The 19,608-nt window shown below is 33.7% G+C and overlaps 1 protein-coding gene across 1 annotated transcript; it reads left to right on the top strand.

Annotated features, from left to right (window-relative positions):
• The first annotated feature begins 934 nt into the window (after nt 1-934).
• LOC116881789 (kelch-like protein 4) lies at nt 935-3,382 on the top strand. The gene is made up of 2 exons (XM_032881817.1): nt 935-1,356; nt 3,310-3,382. The coding sequence occupies exons 1-2, from the start codon at nt 935-937 to the stop codon at nt 3,317-3,319; spliced, it is 432 nt and encodes a 143-aa protein (XP_032737708.1). The 3' UTR covers nt 3,320-3,382.
• Nucleotides 3,383-19,608: the final 16,226 nt, after the last annotated feature.

Genomic DNA, 19,608 nt, shown 5'->3' with positions numbered 1-19,608 from the left:
GAACAGACTATTTGCTTTCAAGCTATTGTCACTGAAAGAAGGCATCTCTACTAACCTAACCAGCTTAGAAAAACACTGCTCTCTTCCTTCAGGTGTAGACTTAAAATACTATTAATATACCCTCTAGTGGTGTGTGTGTGTGTGTGTGTGCGTTTGTGTGTTTAGTCATGGGTAACCAATGCTTTCTTATTTTTCTGAAACTGTTCAGGTTCTTAAGAAATATTAATATAGAACCATTCACATTTTTAGATATTTTGTAAAGATAACTACAAACCTGCATGAGATGAATGATAAGATGCTATCCCTTAATGAACCCCATCAAAATTTCCATTAAGAACCTGAAAAAAGATCATCACGAAACTCCTCGTACAAATTATTCTAAGGACAAAGTGACACTTTCTCAGAAGTGGGCTAATCTGGCAGGGGGTGGGGTGAGTAGAGGGAATCCAGAAGGAAGTGAGTTTAAATACTACTTTTGCCAACTTGCCTGGGTTAAAGCCACAGATTCTGCATGTAGGGTAAGGAAGAAGCTGGGTTAGATATTTGCAAGTCCAAGTGGGAGGGCTATGAGCCTGCAAATCTAGCAGCTGCAGTGTGTTATGGTAGCTGCTTTCCTATGCTAAGCTGATTTACTTTAAGGTCTGATCTCATCCTGTCAGTGTGAGTTTCCACCTACATGTTTAGCTGCAGTTTTCTGCTTCAGCTGGAAAGCTAGAGTGCACCACAGGCCTCAGGGGAAAGGAGGGAAGCAAAAACAAAAACAAAAACAAAAAAACAAAGAACAAAACACACACACACACACACACACACACACAAAACTGCTCTCAGCACTTGTGCTTTTGTTAGTTCTACAGAAGAGGCAGAGAAATGGGAGATAACAAAGGCTCCATTTCCTTTCTGTTGAGAGAAGGCTTTTGTCTTTCCTCCTGCAACAATGTCAGTGCCTGGCCAGAAAGAGTTTCATGTGAAACAGATTCTAAGGCTACACTGGAGGTGGTTTAGTCATCCTTCTCAAGGGTCACCCAACACTGGAAAATGCCTTCAGCAGGAAGGATATGAGCATAGAGGGATCCCGGTTCAGGGCAGGTTGAATAACCATGCTCAGGACAGAAACAGACTGAAAAAAAGGAAAAATTCTTTCCACCCCAACATACTAACACCAGGGCCAGCACTGGCCCCTGACCATCAGAGATCCTTTCAGAATTGGCACTCACAAAACCTGATAGAACATCTTCGAGCAAATGAAGATACTCCTAAAGCAGTTTCAGAAGAGAATTTGTTTAAAGAAGCCTGTGAGAAACACTTACAAGATTTGGAGATGATTGCTGATGATAATACAGAAGATTCTACAGTGAGGTAAGAGTTTTAATTCGCATAACTGAAAACCATAAACTAGGTTAACTTATTCTCTAAAACTCTCACTTACTGTTTAAATAAAAGTGCTATAATTATCTGAATTTGTATGCAGCCAATCAGGGTTTATAAGAAAACTACTCCTCTAAGTCTATAAAGGAAAATAGCAATTTTACATATGTTTTGATAATTAATGGAAACATGTTTTACGGTTGTGAGTTTACTTTTCTGATTCCATTCCAATTCTGTTAAGATTTCTGTTTTGTCATAAGAGATCTTTATTGTGATTACTAACTTTGTAAATATCCTCTGTGACTTGGATGTTCACTTGTGATTCTTTGTGCCAGTGTAATAAATTACATAAATAGAAACTCTTTCTGACTTTTGTGATTTAGTCCAGTTCTGACAAAATAAAAGCACTAACTGCTCAGCACATTCTTATCTGTTCCTTGGTACCTAGTTGTGTATTTACACTCTATCAATACATTATCTTTATGTGAGAGTACAGAACAGCTTCCTTTCACATTTGAGATTTATTTTAAGTTGTATTTGTTTCATAGATAGTTTATAATCATGAAAATATTTTGCATAAAGCAAATAATGAAATGATGCTTATAGCTGCAATGTTTGAAAGTAGGAAATAGAACATGTCAGCTATTTCAGGACATTAAAATGATATAAGAAGTGATAGTAAAGTATAGCTTTAGTATAGCTCATAAGATATTTTACTTTGTCTTTATTTTTGTGTCTACTAGTACTATTTGAATGGAAGAAAATTACATTCTGTATTCTAATCGTGTCCCATATAACAACCTAGTAGATTTTTACTATTTTTATCTTTTTTATTATCAGATGTTTTTTCCCCAATATATGCAGACACAACTGATGATCTTGGCAATATATTTAAAGTATAAAAGAGCCATAGAAAAAGAAGTATTTTGATATACTTTAAATTATGTAACAGTTCAATCTGAAGCTATGCTTATTTATTTGGAAATAATCTTTATTTATTTATTTGGTATACTGTGTCTCTGCATAAGTACAGAAGAGAAGAACTGGTAAATTTACTTCCAGATATAGGGTTTCTTTTTTTCCCCCAATACATCGGCCTGACAATTCCTTGCTGCCATAAATTCAAAACATAATGTCAGTAGAAAAAGCAACATAATATTTTAACAAATGGTAATCAACTGTGCAAAATGACACCTTTGTAGCAACTCAGTCTTCCTGTTGCAATGTAAACATGCAAAAGACTTTGTGAAATGACTTTAAGTGTAATATTAGATTGTATGTAATACACATATTTTAAGAAATTGTGTATATATTCATTTCCCTAAATAGTTTGTGATTATCCAAGAAAATCTTATATAACTGCTGGGATAGCAGGTTGTATTTGATAGAACTAATTGTACTTTCAAAATGATATATAATCCATGCTTTTAGATTCAGCACATTTTCAAATGATCTCTCCTCAGCATGAATAACAATTTAAAAAACTGCTGAATTTAGAGATTAATATTAATGCATTTGATTCTGTTGTATAGAAATTTAAATTATCCATTGTGACCTCCTGATCAAATTTTTTGAAGTTTCCTGAATTTATTTGCCAGCATGAGAATATATTCACAATAAAATAGTTGCTAAAAAATACTGGATAAAATGTCAAATAGAAAGTGTCACCAAGTAATATATACAGAGAGATATAGATATATATAGATATTTATATTTATATAAAACTTCTCTTTTATTTTATTCCTGATTGTTTTCATATTTTGAAGAAATGTTCTGTTAAATATTCTATGGTTAGACTGGAAAGTTAATATTTTCTTAAAATAAATAGAAATGGTTTTATACATGTGCCAATGACAGTTTAAGCAAAAGAGAAGTTGTAAATTAATTACAATATGTTGGTTTATTAATCTATCATTACCCATTCTGAATTATGTCTTGATTAAGGAGAGTTTAAGAGGGAACTTTCTATGTCTTGCTTCTCTAATGCCTCTCTTCAGCAAGATTGGGGAACAAGAGGAAAGGATCCTGGGAAGTTGGCAACAGCCTGGCATTCTCTCTTGTGGTAAACAGACTAAGTAACAAGGCAGTCAGTGTGGAGAATTATCACACTACTACAAGATGGACTCTGAGACTCTTGGCAAAGTAAAGGTATCTACGTCATCCTACTTTCTACAAATATTGCAGAAATTTAATAGGGAATAGACTAAATTATTAACATGCAACATAACTGAATGGCCTACAATTATTCCTAACACAGATAATGAATCCAAAGTATTAAAGTTGTACATAAGTGATGAATCACTAAATTCTGCACCTGAAGCTAGTATACTTTGTATGTTAGTTAACTGGAATGTAAGTAAAAATTTGGAGGAAGAAAAAAATAAGTAGTTATATTAATATGCTGGTTTAAATATTTAAAAAGCCCAAATACATTCCTATATCACTGAATTATAAGTATGTAATTCATTTAGGAATAGCACTGTATTATGATCTCTATGTGCATACCAGTATACCAGTCATTATCATCTTTTTGTCTTAATTATCTACTAACTCTACATCTTAGCTTCATCACAACTACTTTGTTCAGGGTCCTTTCTTTTCTTTATTTCAACCTCAGCATTACAAAAACAAGAACAAATATTTTAACAAGTGTGTTATGGTCATGCTTCTCATATGACATATATTGATTTTTATTTATTCATTTGCTTTTAGATTCCACTTATGAATGAAATCAGATGGTATTTATCTTTCTCAATGTTACATCTTTCACTTAGCAAAATATTTTACACTGCATTATTCAGTAGAAATTATTATTTCAAAGGAAACAGGGAACACACAACAATTTGTAGTTTATAGAAAGTTTAAGTTTAAAACCTTTTGTCTATGGTTTAAAGTGTGTTGTGCAAAATTATAGAAATTATTTGATTGCTTTACCGACAGCCTCATTCCTGAGAATGAGGTACCATGGTCCTTGTGTTTCATTTCTACTGGTGTAGTATTGCATGTATATTTAACTTAAAATTAATTAAAATATGTTTAATATTTGAAAAATTTGGAACTTATTTCCATTTAGGGATCCAGCAATATGTTAGCTCCATGTTCCTTTAAATATTATGATTAAGTATCTCTAATTGTTATTCCTCTTTTTTAATGTTCATTTAGCCAACATATAATACAAATTTAAAAAATAAACTATAAACTAAAGTAAGTGATTGAAAACAGTTGTTATTTCTAATATTTGAAAGGCGACTATTTCCCTTCTGCATTTAGAAATAAAAATAAAAGACAAAATGTGTGGTACTATTTAATATGTGACTTCAAGAACATCATATTAATATCAACCTATTACACATTACCTAAATGTTCGCTTAGTACTTTAGTTTATATGTTATTCTTTTTTTAAATTTGTATGTCTTCTTTCTAACTTTTGTAAGACATCTTAATAGTAATATCATTGATGTCTTTCCTATGACATTGTAAGTAAAAATAACTTGTAGTGTTGTATGTAAAACTCTTATATTTGAAGATGAAAACCTGGAATCAAGGTGGAGTAGTAAGGAACAGTACTTTCTAATTAAAAAAAAAAAACAAACAAACTCGGGTGGAAATATAATATTCTACAAGATGAACCTGGAACATTTTGCAGTGCTATAAAGTAAGAAAGTCCTCAAAAAATAATGATGGGGGCTATGTCATGTCAAAGGGACACAAGAGCCAACTGAAAAGCTCTCATTGTCCAAAGCTGGAACAATTTTAAAAACAAAATAAAATATTGCTTGATTATAAACCAAAGTAAAAAAAATAAATATTCATGTCCATATTGATATGAATATGTGATTGAATAAACAGAACAAAGGCAAATGTGTTATGTATATAATCTGCCCTCAAGGAGATGGAGGTGACTACTGTACTTTAAATGTGGGCTGCACATAAACTTCTTTCTTAAAAGTGATACAGTATAGAACTGTTGGGGTGGGGGAGAGTAAATTTACAGTAGAGAAACCTAACAGATATGACCTCAGCCAGGTAATCAAGTTTAACATCAGAAGTACTCAGTCATTTTGACAGTATATACGCTTGATATGATGTAATGATTCCGGAATTTCACTTCTGTCCTTTCCTCCAACAAAACCTACAACCTCCTCAATCTAATAATGAGAAAAACTACCAGACAAATCCAAATAGAGGAATATTTTAAAAAGTACCTGGTTTGTAATCTTCAAACAATTAATGTCATAACAAAAGGAAAGTCTGAAGGGCCCCTGGGTGACTCAGTTAGTTGAGTGACCCACTCTTGGTTTTAGGTCAGGTCAGGATCTCAGGATCCTGGGATCAAGCTTCACATAGGACTCAATACTCAACAGGGAGTCTGCTTCAGGATTTCTCTCTCCCTGTGCCCCACTTCCCACTTGCTCTTTCTTTGTAAAATAAATAAATAAAAAAGTAAAGGAAAGTCTGAGAAACCATCACAAGCAAGATCCTAAGAAGACATGAGGATGCAGAGCAGAAAAGACCTTAGGTTAAAAACTGAGGAAATCTGAATAAAGAATGGAAAAATAAATAAAAATAAATAAATTTTAGTTAATAGAAGATGTTGGTTAGTTAATCGTAACAAATGTGCCATACTAATATAAGATATTAACAATAATGGAAACTGGGTATGGGGTTTGTAGAGACTTTCTATACAATTATTAGACTATCACAATTTTTCTGTAAAAAAGCACAATATTTTAGCAAATGCTAGCTTAGTATGTAGGTTCCATGAATCAATAACCAGTTGTAAAAACTTGTTATTCATTTGTTTTCTTTAGTTTTATTCATTGTCAAATGATTAATAGGATATTAAATCAAAAACAGTGGGCTGTTACCTCCTCCATGCAAAAATCCTATGTATTGGCAACAAGATAATATCCAAAGACAATCCTAATGGAAGGCAGCTAAAGTTATGAGAACATCTAAAAGCCATATGCAATTTCTAATCCTATCCTGATGATAAGGATTATAGTTATTATTTATCAATTTTTAAGGGCATAGCAACTAATAAGGTCATAGTTGGGTATAATAATAAGCTAATAGAAATATTTTTTATTTAATCATTGAGTACACCATGGATACTAACAAAGTGGCATATATTTAAGGATGTTTTCAAATTTCAAATGAAAAATAACCCTTTTTTTTCCCCATTTCTTTATATTGCTGTCTGTGATTTATTTCTCAGGAGGAAAACAACATCATATATAAAAACAAGCTTCCTTATAAGAAAAAGCCCCTCTGTTCTAAAATGAAAAATATAGCAATTACAGTATTCTTTTTTTATTTTAATTTTAATTTTTTAAGTAAGCTCCATGCCCAGCATGGAGCCCAATGCAGGGCTTAAACTCCTGACCCTGAGATCAAGACCTGAGCCAAGAGCAAGTGTCAGATGTCCAACTGTCTGTGACACCCAGGTGCCCCAGCCATTGAGCATATTCTGTTCATGGTGATTCTTTAATATTCATATTATAATTTTACTAAAGAAAATGGAAAATGTGTAGCCCTCATGGCTAAGAAATAAGGTTTCCGTAAATACACTTAAAACGAACTGAGACAAGGTAACTAAAAGTGAGAAAATTGAAATCAAGTAGTTTTTAATTATCTGGTATTTTAGGATGAAACAGGTATTACTGAAATTTAAAACAAAAAGCATTACATAAGATTTTACTTTGAAACACAGGAAGATAATACTGTATTTCCCAAATCAATATACAGATACAATATTTACATACTGCTAGAATTTGCACTGGAAGAAAGCAAAACCACTGATCATGTTCATTAAAACTATCAGAAGTGGGGGTGATAGGAGAAGACGACAGAGTAGGAGGACCCTACATTTATCTTAACCCATGTCCACATTTAGATAACACTCACATCAATGTTAATAACCGAGAAAATGACCCAAAGATGGGTAGAATGAACTCCACAACCAAAGGTAGTGAAGAGATCACATCAAAGAAAGTAGGAAAAGTGGAGATGTGCTTTGAGACCTAAATGGACTGTGGCCCTCTGTGGATGGGGCAGGGGTAGTGGAAACCAAGGAAATGATGAAGGGCAAGATACATGATCACATCAGAGACACACCACAAGGAAGACAAACCCCTATAATGGCTTTGAAAGTGTGAGGGTCTGGATTTCATAAGTTCTTACAACCAGTTAGACTTAAAGCCTGGAATTCTAAAAAATGGTGAGCTTGGCTCTGGGAGAGTTCTGAGAGCCTTAGGAAACTCGGTCCCTGCCCATAAACAGGCAGCATGCCAAATAGCCTGAGCAGATATAGCATAGATAAAGCATAGAACCAGCAGTTAGATAAATGCCTGGAGAGAGTGATTTAGTCATTACAGAACATGTCCCAGAGAGATAAGGATATTGGGGAGAGCACTCCAGGAACAAAGTAGCTGGCAGGGAGCAATTTCCCCCATTACTCATCAGGGTAAACAGCAACATCCAGGGATAAGCACTGTGCTCACATTCACTACCAAACCTGCTCACACCAAGCCCTGTCCTACCCCCACCCATCAGTTCATCTACTCTTTCCAGTCAGCCTTGCCTCAGTCCCAGGATGATGTGTCCTCTCCCCCCAGAAGACCAGCACAAATCTTACCAGCACCCTCTCTTGACCCATGCATTTTGTGGGGCCTCAATTCTGATGGCTACAGTATTGTAGCCATGCAGTGGTCATAGCAATGTCTGTGACAGCAGCAGTGGACACTACAGAAGCTTGAGATACACCTTGGAAAAGTGCCCCAACTATACATGCTGTACATATCCACTTAGTACAACTCATCCTAGAAGTGGGGGTTCCAGGTTTCCTTTAACAAGCAGACTGAATCATATTTATTAAAACACACCCCACACCTACCAGGGACCAAGCACTGCCGACAACAGGTGAAAAGAGTCACTGCTGATAACCAGATTGAAGGGAAAAACAAATAGAATACAACAGGACACACACAACACACACAGGAGTTACTCTCCACATTTCCAAGTCCTAGGGAGAAGGGAACATTGCATTGCAAAGTGCTACAACACCTCTTCCTCATAAAATCACTACATTCAAGATCAGGACACATAGCTGGCATTTCCTATCATATAGAAACAGACATAGAGAATTAGACAAAATGAGGACACAGGGAAATATGTCAAAAATTAAATAATTCACAAGTGAAATAATAGGACAAAGAGACCTGAGCTTAATGGATATAAATAATATGCCTGATAGAGAATTTAAAACAATGATAATAAACATACTCACTGGACTTGAGAAAAGAGTAGAAGACATCAGCAAGACCCTTAACAAAGACACAAAAAAGAACTAATCAGAGATGAAGAACCCAATAAATGAAATTTAAAATACATTTGGTTGAATAGCAGATGGGATGGAGCAGAGGAATGAATTAATGACCTAGAAGACAGAGAAATGGAAAGTAACCAAGCTGAGCAAATGAGAGGGGAAAATATGCAAATGGAGAATAGCCTTACAAAACTGAGTGACTCCATGAAGCATAATAACATTGCATTATAGGGATCCCAGAAAAAGAAGAATGAGAAAAGTGGGCAGATATTTTCTTTGAAAAATAATAGCTGAAAACTTTTCCAATTTGGGGAAAAAATAGATATCCAGATCCAGGGAACACAGAGATCCCCCCAAAAAATCAACTCAGGCAGGTCCATACCAAGATACAAGTAATTAAAATGGTAAAAATTTATGATAAAAAAAATAAAAACAGCAAGATAAAAGAAAAGTGTTACATACAAGGAAAACCACATAAGGGCGTCTGCAGATTTTTGAGCAGAAATATTGCATGCCACAGGGAATAACATGATGTATTCAAAGTGCTGAAAGGGAAAAATCTGCAGCGAAAAATACACTTTCTAACAAGGCTATCATTAAGAATAGAAAAAGGGGTAAAAGGTTTCTCAGAAAGGGGAAAAATAATAAAATGAAAAATGAGTTTCTCAGAGAAGCAAAAACTGCAGAAGTTCATGACCACTAAACCAACCCTACAAGAAGTATCAAAAAGGATGAACTGAGTGGGAAAAAGAGCATAAATGAGAGTATGAAAATTAAGTTTATCTGCAAAATCAGTCAGGGAATTCACAAAATGAAAATATCTAAAATATAATACAATATACGAAAATATGACAGTAAAAAAAGTGTTCAAACATAAGCCAACTATTACTATACACACAGGATGCAGAAGACGTTATATACAAACCTAATGGTAATCACAATTCAAAGACCAGTAAGAGATAGACAAAAAATAAGAAGAAAGGAATCAGAATCCTTGAAATCCAAGTACATCACTAAAGAAATCCAGCAAGCCATGAAAAACAGCAAGAAAGAATCTGAGAAAAACTATAGAAACAACCACAAAAAAGGTAACAAAATGTCAATAAACACATATCTATCAATAAATACTGTGAGAATAAATGGACTAAATTCTCCAATCAAAAGACATAGAGTGACAGAATTTATTAAAAACAAAAACAAAAATAAAAAGGAACGATCTCTACGTTGCTGATAAGAGACTCATTTCACTCCTAAATGAACCTGCAGATCAAAGGTGGGGGATGGGCTCACCTGGGTAGCTCAGTCAGTTGGGCATCTGCCCTTGGTTTAGGTCATGATCCCAGTGTCCTGGGATCAGCCCCACACTGAGCTCCCTGTTCAGCACAGAGCCTGCTTCTCCCTCTTCCACTCCCTCTGCTTGTGCTCTCTCTCCCTCTCTCTCTGCCAAATAAGTATATAAAATCTTCTTTTTTAATTTTATTTATTTTTATTGTGTTATGTTAGTCACCATAAAATACATCTTCAGTTATTGACCAAGATTCATTGTTTATGTACAACAATCAGTGCTCCATGCAATATGTGCCCTCTTTAATACCCACCACCTGGCTCACCTATCCCTCCATCCCCCTCCCCTCTAAAAAACCTTAGTTTGTTTCTCAGAGTCCACAGTCTCTGATGGTTCATCTCCCCCTCTGGAAAGGAAAAGTAAATAAAATCTTAAAAAAAAATGAAGTGAGAGGATGGAGAGATATTCATCATGAAGGTGGATATCAAAAGAAAGCCAGGATAGCAATATCTATATTGGACAAAATAAAATGTAAGATAAAGAATGTAACAAGACATAAAGAAGGGCATTCTATCATAATAAAAGTTAAAATCCAAAAAGAAGATACAGCAATTGTAAATGATTAAATACCCAACATGAGAACACCTAAATATATAAAACATTTATTAACAAGCATAAGGAACTAATAGTAATACAAGCATACTAGGGGACTTTAACACCCCCACTTACATCAAAGGACAGATCATCTAAGCTGGAAATATAAAAGGAAACAATGTCTTTTAATGACACACAGGCATAGATAGATTTAACAGATATATTCAGAACATTCTATCCTAAAACAGCAGAATATACATTCTTTCCAAGTGCACATGGAATTCCTCCAGAATAGATCACATATTAGGCCATAAAGCAAATCCACACACAAAAATTAGGTCACTCAATAAATTAAAAAAATATTGAAGTCATACCATGCATTTTTCTTGACCACAACACTATTACTAGAAATCAAAAGAAAAAAAAATGGAAAGAACACAAATACATGGAGGTTAAATAACATGCTACTAAACAATTAATGGGTCAACTAAAGAATCAAAGAAGAAATAAAAAAGTACATGGAAATAAATGAAAATGAAAACAAAGCAGTCCAAAGATATTGGGATGCAGCAAAAATGGTTCTAAGAGGGACATTTATAGCAATACAAGCCTATCTCAAGAAGGAAGAAAAAAATTTTTAAAAAATAAGAAAAAAATAAAAAGAGAAACAACTTAACATTTCAACTAAAGGAGATACAAAAAAGAAAAACAAAACCTATCACTCATTGTGAGGGAAATGCAGATCAACACTACAATGAGATATTCACACCTGTGACCTCACACTTGTCAGAATGACAACACACACACACACACACACACACACACACACACATACACAAAACAAACATTGGCAAGGATGTAGGAAAAAAGGAACCCTCCTGCACTGTTGGTGGGAATGCAAACTTGTGCAGCCACTGTGGAGAACAGTATGGAGGTTCCTTACACAGTTAAATTTAGAAGTACCTTTGATCCAATAATTGTAACACTTGGAATTTGCCAAAAAACCACAAAACATTAATTCAAAGGGATACTGCACCCCTATATCTATAGTAGAATTATTTATAATGATCAAATATGAAATCAGCCCATGTGTTCATCAGTTGAGGAATGGATAAAGAAGATGTTATATATATAAGGCTATTATTCATCCATAAAAAGAATAAAATCTCGCCATTTGCAACAACATGGATGGAGCTAGAGAGAATAATTCTAAGCAAAATGAATCAGTCAAAGAAATATATATACCATCTGATTTTACCTATATGTGGAATTTAAGAAAGAAAACTAACAAGCAAAGGTAAAAAGAGAGAGAAAGGGAAACCAAGAAACAGACTCTTAACTATAGAGAACAAACTGATTGTTACCAGAGGGAAGTTGTGTTGATGGATGGGTGAAATAGGTTATGGGGATAAAAATGCACTTGTGGGGGCACCTGGGTGGCTCATGGGTTAAAGCCTCTGCCTTCGGCTCAGGTCATGATCCCAGGGTCCTGGGATCGAGCCCTGCATTGGGCTCTCTGCTCAGCAGGGAGCCTGCTTCTCTCTCTCTCTCTGCCTGCTTCTCTGCCTACTTGTGATCTCGCTCTCTGTCAAATAAATAAATAAAATCTTTAAAAAAATGCACTTGTGGTGAGCACCCAGTGATGTATATAATTGTTGATACACTATAATGTGCACCTGAAACTAATATCACACAATGTTATATAACTGAATTAAAATAAAAACTTAATTTAAAAAATAGATCATTGGAAAAAAAGCTATCAGAAGTGAATACTTTGTTACTACTGTTAACCTTCCTTAGCCTGTTACTCTTAATCGGAGTAACTTATCCCTTCCACGCTCTCAAATGTTCCCATTCAGAATATAGACCTCATGGCTTACTTATACCCTATTTCTGTTACTTCTTCAGTAGCCATACTAAACAATTTGGAAATATTTTTTAGTGAGTCCTTAACATAAATGATTGTTTTTATTCATCCCACTAGTAGCTTATTCAGTAGGTACTATATGTTAAATCTTTTGTCCATCTTTTCCCTGAAAAACTAGACACTTCCAAGCACGATGGCATTTAAGTGTCCTTTTCTGGCTAACAATTACAGTAGTTATAATAACACTAATAAACAACTGCATATGTAACAGTCACATGAAAATTTAGGCAACACAACTCTGTAACTTAGTCTGAAGTCTGTTGTAACATTCAACCAGCCAGTTCCTTAACTAAGATGTTCATATTCATTTATTGTTTCCTTCATTCAACATTTATTAAACCCCTACTGTACATATTAGGTTTTCTTAGGTTCTTTAAGAATTAAAATATTGGAAGGGGAGGTGAACCATGAGAGACTGTGGACACTGAAAAACAACCTGAGGGTTTTGAAGGAGCGGGGGTTGGGAGGTTGGGGGAACCAGGTGGTGGGTATTATGGAGGACACGTATTGCATGGAGCACTGGGTGTGGTGCAAAAACAATGAATACTGTTATGCTGAAAATAAAAAATAAAAAAAAAAGAAAAGATAAACAATATTTGTGGATTCCCACTAAACCCTTATAATATTGTTGGGTAGATAAAGTATTTCATTTAAAATTTTCCTGGGCATAAAAAAGGAGTATATTGCGAGAAGAGTTTTAAGTTACTTGGTGATTAAGCCCTATAGGCATTCAAAGACATAAAGTAATTCTGATCAGAGCAACTTTAGAATACTTCATGGAGGAGAGATGATTTGAGATGAATCTTGATGAATGGATAACATTTTGATACAGATATGGGGAAGAATGAATTCTAGGTAGGAGGAACAACACAGAGTTTCTTCAAAAAGGCACTGAAGCACAGGAGTTGAAGTGTGCTCAAAAGATAGATTTCACTTTAGTTGAAGTGAATGATATACATTGAAGAATAGTACAAAACTTTGCAAGAAATAAAGGTCAGACATTTATGATGTAGGGTTTGAAAAGACAGGGTAAGGACTGTCTGGATTTTATCTTAGAGGTCAGGATTTATTAATCCCTAATAATTATTTTTTGTGTCTGTGAATAATTTTAGGAATATGTTCTATTTGCTTTTCTCAGATCTTAAATACAGGAAGGATAAAGTAATGAATGGTACTGAAAAGAGCATATTAATAAGTATAACAACTTAAGGAAAAATGTGAGAAAAACAGAAAATACAGAACTTGGGCTGTCTGTATAGCTCAATCAATTGAGTGTCAAACTCTTGATTTCAGTGGAGGTCATGATCTGAAGATTGTAAGATTGAGCCCCACACTGGGCTCCCCATGCAGCAGCTAGTCTGCTTCTCTCCTTCTCTACCTCCTTTCCCCTTGCTAGAACTCACTTTCTCTCTAAAACTAATAAATCTTAAAAAGAAAAAGGAAAATACAAGACTCAACATGACTGTGGAGTTTTAGATTTAAACTCATGATGTTTAAATCTAAAAACTATGATATATTATCAATGTCCAGTTGAATGGGATTTCAGGACTCCAGATAGTTCATGAATATATTTGAATAAATAATTTTAACTTTTTAAAAATATTCTAGCTTTTATTTTTTTTATTGTGGTAAGAACACTTAACATGAAATCTACCCTCTCAACAAAATTTTAGGTACATAATAGAGTACTGTTAACTATAGGCACAATGTTGAAACTTTATACCTGTTGAACAACAACTCCCCATTTTCCATACCCCCAGCCACTGGAAACCACCATTCCATTTTTTTTTTTTTTAGGAATTTGATTATTTTGTTTACCTCATATAAGTGAAATCAGGTAGCTTTTGTCCTTCTATGACTAGCTTATTTTACTTAACACATGATGTCCTCCAGGTTCATCCATGTTATTGCATAGGGCAGAATTTCTCTCTTTATTAAAGCTAATATTCCATTGTATGTATATACCACATTGTCTTTATGCATTCCTCCACTGATAGACTTAGGTTATTTATATTTCTTGGATATTGTGAATAATGCTGCAATGAACATGGGAGTGTAGATATCTCTTCATGATACTGATTTTGATTTTTTTTAAGATTTTATTTATTTGACAGACAGAGATCACAAGTATGCACAGAGGCAGGCAGAGAGAGAGAGAGAGAGAGGGAAGCAGGCTCCCTGCTGAGCAGAGAGTCTGATGCTGGGCTTGATTCCAGGACCCCAAGATCATGACCTGAGCCGAAGGCAGAGGCTTAACCCACTGAGCCACCCGGGTGCCCCCTGATCTTGATTTTTTATATATATTTAGGCATGGGATTTCTGGATCTTTTGACAGTTCTAGTTTTAATTTTTAGGGGAAACTCCAAAATGATTTCCATAGCAGTTGCATCATTTTACATTCCCACTAATATTGTACAAGGGTTCCAATTTCTCCACATCTTCACCAACACTTGTTTTCTTTTATTTTTTTTATAATAGCCATTCTAAAAGGCATGAAGTGATATCTCACTGTGGTTTTGATTTTTATTTCACTGACGATTAGTGACATTTTCATATGTCTTTTGGCCATTCGTATGTCTTTGGAGAACTGTCTATGCGAGTACTTTACCCATTGTTTAATCACATTATTTGTTTTTTTGCTAGTGAATTGTATGAGTTACTTTTATAGTTTAGATTGTATCCCTTTATTACATAGATGGTTTGAAAATATATTCTCCAAACCCATAGGTTGTCTTTTCACTCTTTGCTGTACAGAAGCTTTTGAGTTTGATGTATTCTCACTGGTCAATTTCAGCTTTTGTTGCTTGTGTTTTTGGTGTTATATTCAAGAAATAAATTCCAAGACCAATGCCCTGAAGGTTTTCTTTTGCTCAGAGTTTTACAGTTTCAGGTACTACATTTAAATCTTCAACCCATTGTGAGTTGATTTTTGTGAAAGGTTTAAGATTATGGTCTGATTTCATTCTTTTGCATGTAGATATGCAGTTTTTTTAACACTGTATGTTCAAGAGGTTGTCCTTTCCTCATTGTATATTCTTGACACCCTCATCAAAGATCAGTTAACCATATATGCATGATTTTTTTTTCTGAGCTCTTAATTCTGTTCCATTGGTCTATATGTCAATTTGTGCCTATACCATACTATTTTAATTACTGTAGCTTTGTAGTATATTTTGAAATCAGGAAATGTGATGCCTTCAGCTTTGTTCTTTTTTCAAGATTGCTTTGGCTATTTGTTTTTTTTTTTTTTGTAGTTTCGTATGAATATCAGGATATTTCCCCCCTTTTTTGTGAAGAATGGCATTGAGGTTTTAATAGAGATTGTAATAATCTGTAGATAACTTTGGGTATTATTGTCATTTTAACAATATCATTTTTTTTTCCATCCATGAACAGGGGATGTCTTTCCTTTTATTTGTGTCTAATTTCTTTCATTATTTTTCTGTAATTTTAACCATACAATCTATTACCTTTGGTTAAGTTTATCCTTAAGTGTATTATTCTTTTTTATCTTGTCAATATGGCTGTTTTTTTTTTCTTTTTAAAAATATTTATTTATTTATATTAGAGACAGAAAAAGAGAGTCTGCGGGGGAGTGGGGAGACAATCTCAAGCAGACTCACTACTGAGCGTGGAGTCTAATGTGGGATTCAATCTCACAACTCTAAGATGATGACCTGAGCTGAAGCTAAGAGTCAGGTGCTCAACCAACTAAGCCATGCACGTGCCTCAATAGGATCATTTTTCTTAAGTTCTTTTTCAGATAGGTTGTTGTTAGTATAAAGAAATGTAACTGATTTTTATATGTTGATTTTATATCTTGTAACTTTACCAAATTCATTGATTAGTTCTACCAGTTATTAAAGAGTTTTCATGATTATCTATACATCAGATTATGACATGCACAGATACAATTTTTCTTCTTACTTTCTGATTTGTATGACTTTTATTTATTTTTTCTTCCTAATTGCTTTGGCTAAGAGTTCCAGTGTGATGTTGAATAGAAGTGATGAGAATGGGCATCCTTGCCTTGTTACTGATCTTAGAGAAAATGCATTCATATATATATTTACTGTTGATGATGTTAGCTGTGTGCTTTTCATATGTGACCTTTATTATGTTGAGGCAAGTTCTTTCTACACTTATTTTAGTTTGATAATTTAAAAATCCTTACAATCTATTATCACATTTCCAACTTTATCTGTAATAAATGAGAGATATTTGTATTATCCATTAAAAAACATTTGCATTCTTCAAGACTCCATGAAATGATATATCAGTCATATAAAAACAGCCAATTTTAAGTATATTCATATTGAATATAACTGTTATTTTATTGGAGAGTATAATACCTTAATTGGAAGAGAAAAGTACTGATTTTCAATGAAAAATCAATTATAAGAATAATCAAAGAAACCTTACTGTATTTCCTTAAGATACTTTTATTAATATTGAGCTTTCATCATTAAATTCTATATTTGTGAAGACTGCAATATAGACCACATATGGTTGAGAAAGAAAATACAATTTTGCAGAACAGTGATGAGAGAATTATTATATAAAAAAGGCTAAATGTAGCAGATAGTCTTATAAAATCACTTAGAGACATGAAACCATACATTTGAGTTTTTTTTCCTTTGTATTAAAATTGTCAAAAGTATAAAATGGTAAAAATACCTTGGTAAGCCAATAAAGGTATTCATTTACTCTGGGGAAGTAAAGTCCAACTATAAAATCTCTAGGTCAATACACTTTAAGTACTCTAATTCGAAGCACTTATTATTCCAGGTTAATTAGGCAACCAGGATATTATTTCAGAAATTTCATCAAGTATAAGCAAAGAATTATCATAAGAGCAAAGCCAGTGTGATAATACCCATCTCCTTAAAGGTTGAACTTAGACCTTAAATGGACTCAATTTCCCCATTGCTAGTGATGACCCCTTATTATTTTCACCTTCAAAGTGTATCTCCAAAATCTTTTCACAAGGCAAAGTAATTTAAGAGCTTCTTGCTATGTTACAATGAATGAATTAACCAAAATCAAGGTTTAGTCAAAGTACTAAGAACAGTAAAAAGAGATCATTAAATAAAAGGAACGTTTGCCTTGCCAAGGCCATAAAACTGGAGGTCTGAATCTGGGATAAACGTGACAGAAAAAATGAGAATGTGAAGCCAAGGCTAGTAAAACAACCCCTACTAAATCTATAAGGTTATAAAGTTATATCAGAGTGCTAGAGACAGATCATTTTTAGATACTAGTCCAATGGACTACTCCTGGGACAATTCCCTCTCCTGATAGTGCTGAATAGCATCCTGGACCTCCCTGTAGTCAAGTATCATCTGTGGAGCTTGTTAAAAATGTACTCACTCAATATCCACTACCAGATAATTTAATTTATTAGTTTTGAAGTGGGATTTAATAATGTGAATTTTTAACAAATTTCTGAACTAAACTTAAAAAAAATATATATATATATGGTAAGCTACAGCAAGCCCAATTTGTCAGGATATCTATAGACACTGATATATTGGTAAAGGCAAAGATGAAATAAAAAAAAACAAGGCTTTATATAAAGTATAATCAATTATAATGTATAATAATCAATTATACATTATATAAAGGACTGTAGAGGGGTACCTGGGTGGCTCAGTCGAGTGCCCAACTCTTGATGTCAGCTCGGGCCTTGATCTCAGCGTTAGGAGTCCAAGCCCCATGTTAGTTTTTAAAAAAAATGAAAAAAAAGAATTGTAGATACTTTTGAATCTGTGGGTTACATTGACAAATTCTCAAATACTAACTGGGAAAATGCTTGAAAAGTAGTCAGCAGCATTAATTTAGCTTTGCATTCTTTCATGTGTAATTAAGCTTTATTAGGTTCTGTGAAAGGATAATGAAGGGAGTAAAACATAAATCCTACCATTAAGAAATTCATAATCCAGTTAGAATGGAAAACACAGTCTTTTAAGAACACTTACAAGGCAGCCACTCAGTTCAGATTTCCTAGTGTTTAATAGGGAGGCTATCTGACAGTTTAGGATGGAAGTGGGTTTAAATGACTCAAGTCATTTTTTAAAGATTATTTATTTATTTATTTAAAGGGGGGAAGGAGGGGCAAAAAGGAAGGACAGGTAGAGAGAATCCCAAGCAGATTCCATGCTGAGCTCATAGTCCAACACGGGCTCCACATTGGGTTCAATCTCACAACTCTGAGATGACCTGAGCCAAAATCAAGAGGTGGATGCTTGATCCACTGAGCCACTCAACTCAAGAATCTTGAAATGCAAACATAGAAAGGTTAATCCAGGAATAAAAATAAACTTCAACCACATAGAAATTCTTTTATTATTTTCAGTTTTTCAAAATCAGAAAAATAATAACCAATGACAGTTTACCATTACTAAGTCCCTTAACTCTTGGTGTGATTTCTTGAAGACTGGACAATAATTACTAATATAATTTTGTATATACTATATTTCTTAAAAATTCTGATTATGTTCTACAACACTGCCATCAGACCTAATTTTCCCCATGTCAGCTTTCATAACAAATAGTCTGCTTTTCTTTTACTTTCTCCTTACATTTTTTTTAGTACTTCAGAGTTGCTTTCTTCACCTTATATATTTTCTTTGTTCTCTACATGGGCTTATAGAGTTACATAAGTTTAAAAGCAAAATCCAAAACAGAAAAATAGGAGGTTTTTTTTGTCATTTTTAAGGAAGCTAGAAAAGGTGATGAAATATTAAGTTTTTCTCTACAAATTTTGATCTGAATAAGATCATTTAGTACATTAAATAATTGCATTTTAGGAGCATTTATCTGATATTAATAATTTGGCTTACTTAATGATGAAGCAATTTTGATAGCAATTAGCATACATTTTGCAACAGGTCAAGATGGTTTTTATTTCTATATAAAGTATTGTATATACACTTGAACTTGTCAGAAAAGATCAAAGCACCTGCATATGCTATGCTTAGTTTCATAACGATTGTACATCTGAAGAAATTTCTGCTCTAATTTTTTCATGTTTTTACTTGGAATTGTGTCTATAATAATTGTATATTTGTAGATATCTTATAATTTTAATTTGAAAGGACTTTTAAAGAA

Source organism: Lontra canadensis, unplaced genomic scaffold (genome assembly GCF_010015895.1).
Source record: "Lontra canadensis isolate GAN:19392208 unplaced genomic scaffold, GSC_riverotter_1.0 scaffold77, whole genome shotgun sequence".
NCBI classification, from domain to species: Eukaryota; Metazoa; Chordata; class Mammalia; order Carnivora; family Mustelidae; genus Lontra; species Lontra canadensis.
This window is presented reverse-complemented; position numbering and strand designations above follow the sequence as displayed.

What these genes read in the sequence shown, in the direction of transcription:
- LOC116881789 (XM_032881817.1), top strand. Translation starts at nt 935, where the DNA reads ATGTCAGTGCCTGGCCAGAAAGAGTTTCATGTGAAACAGATTCTAAGG.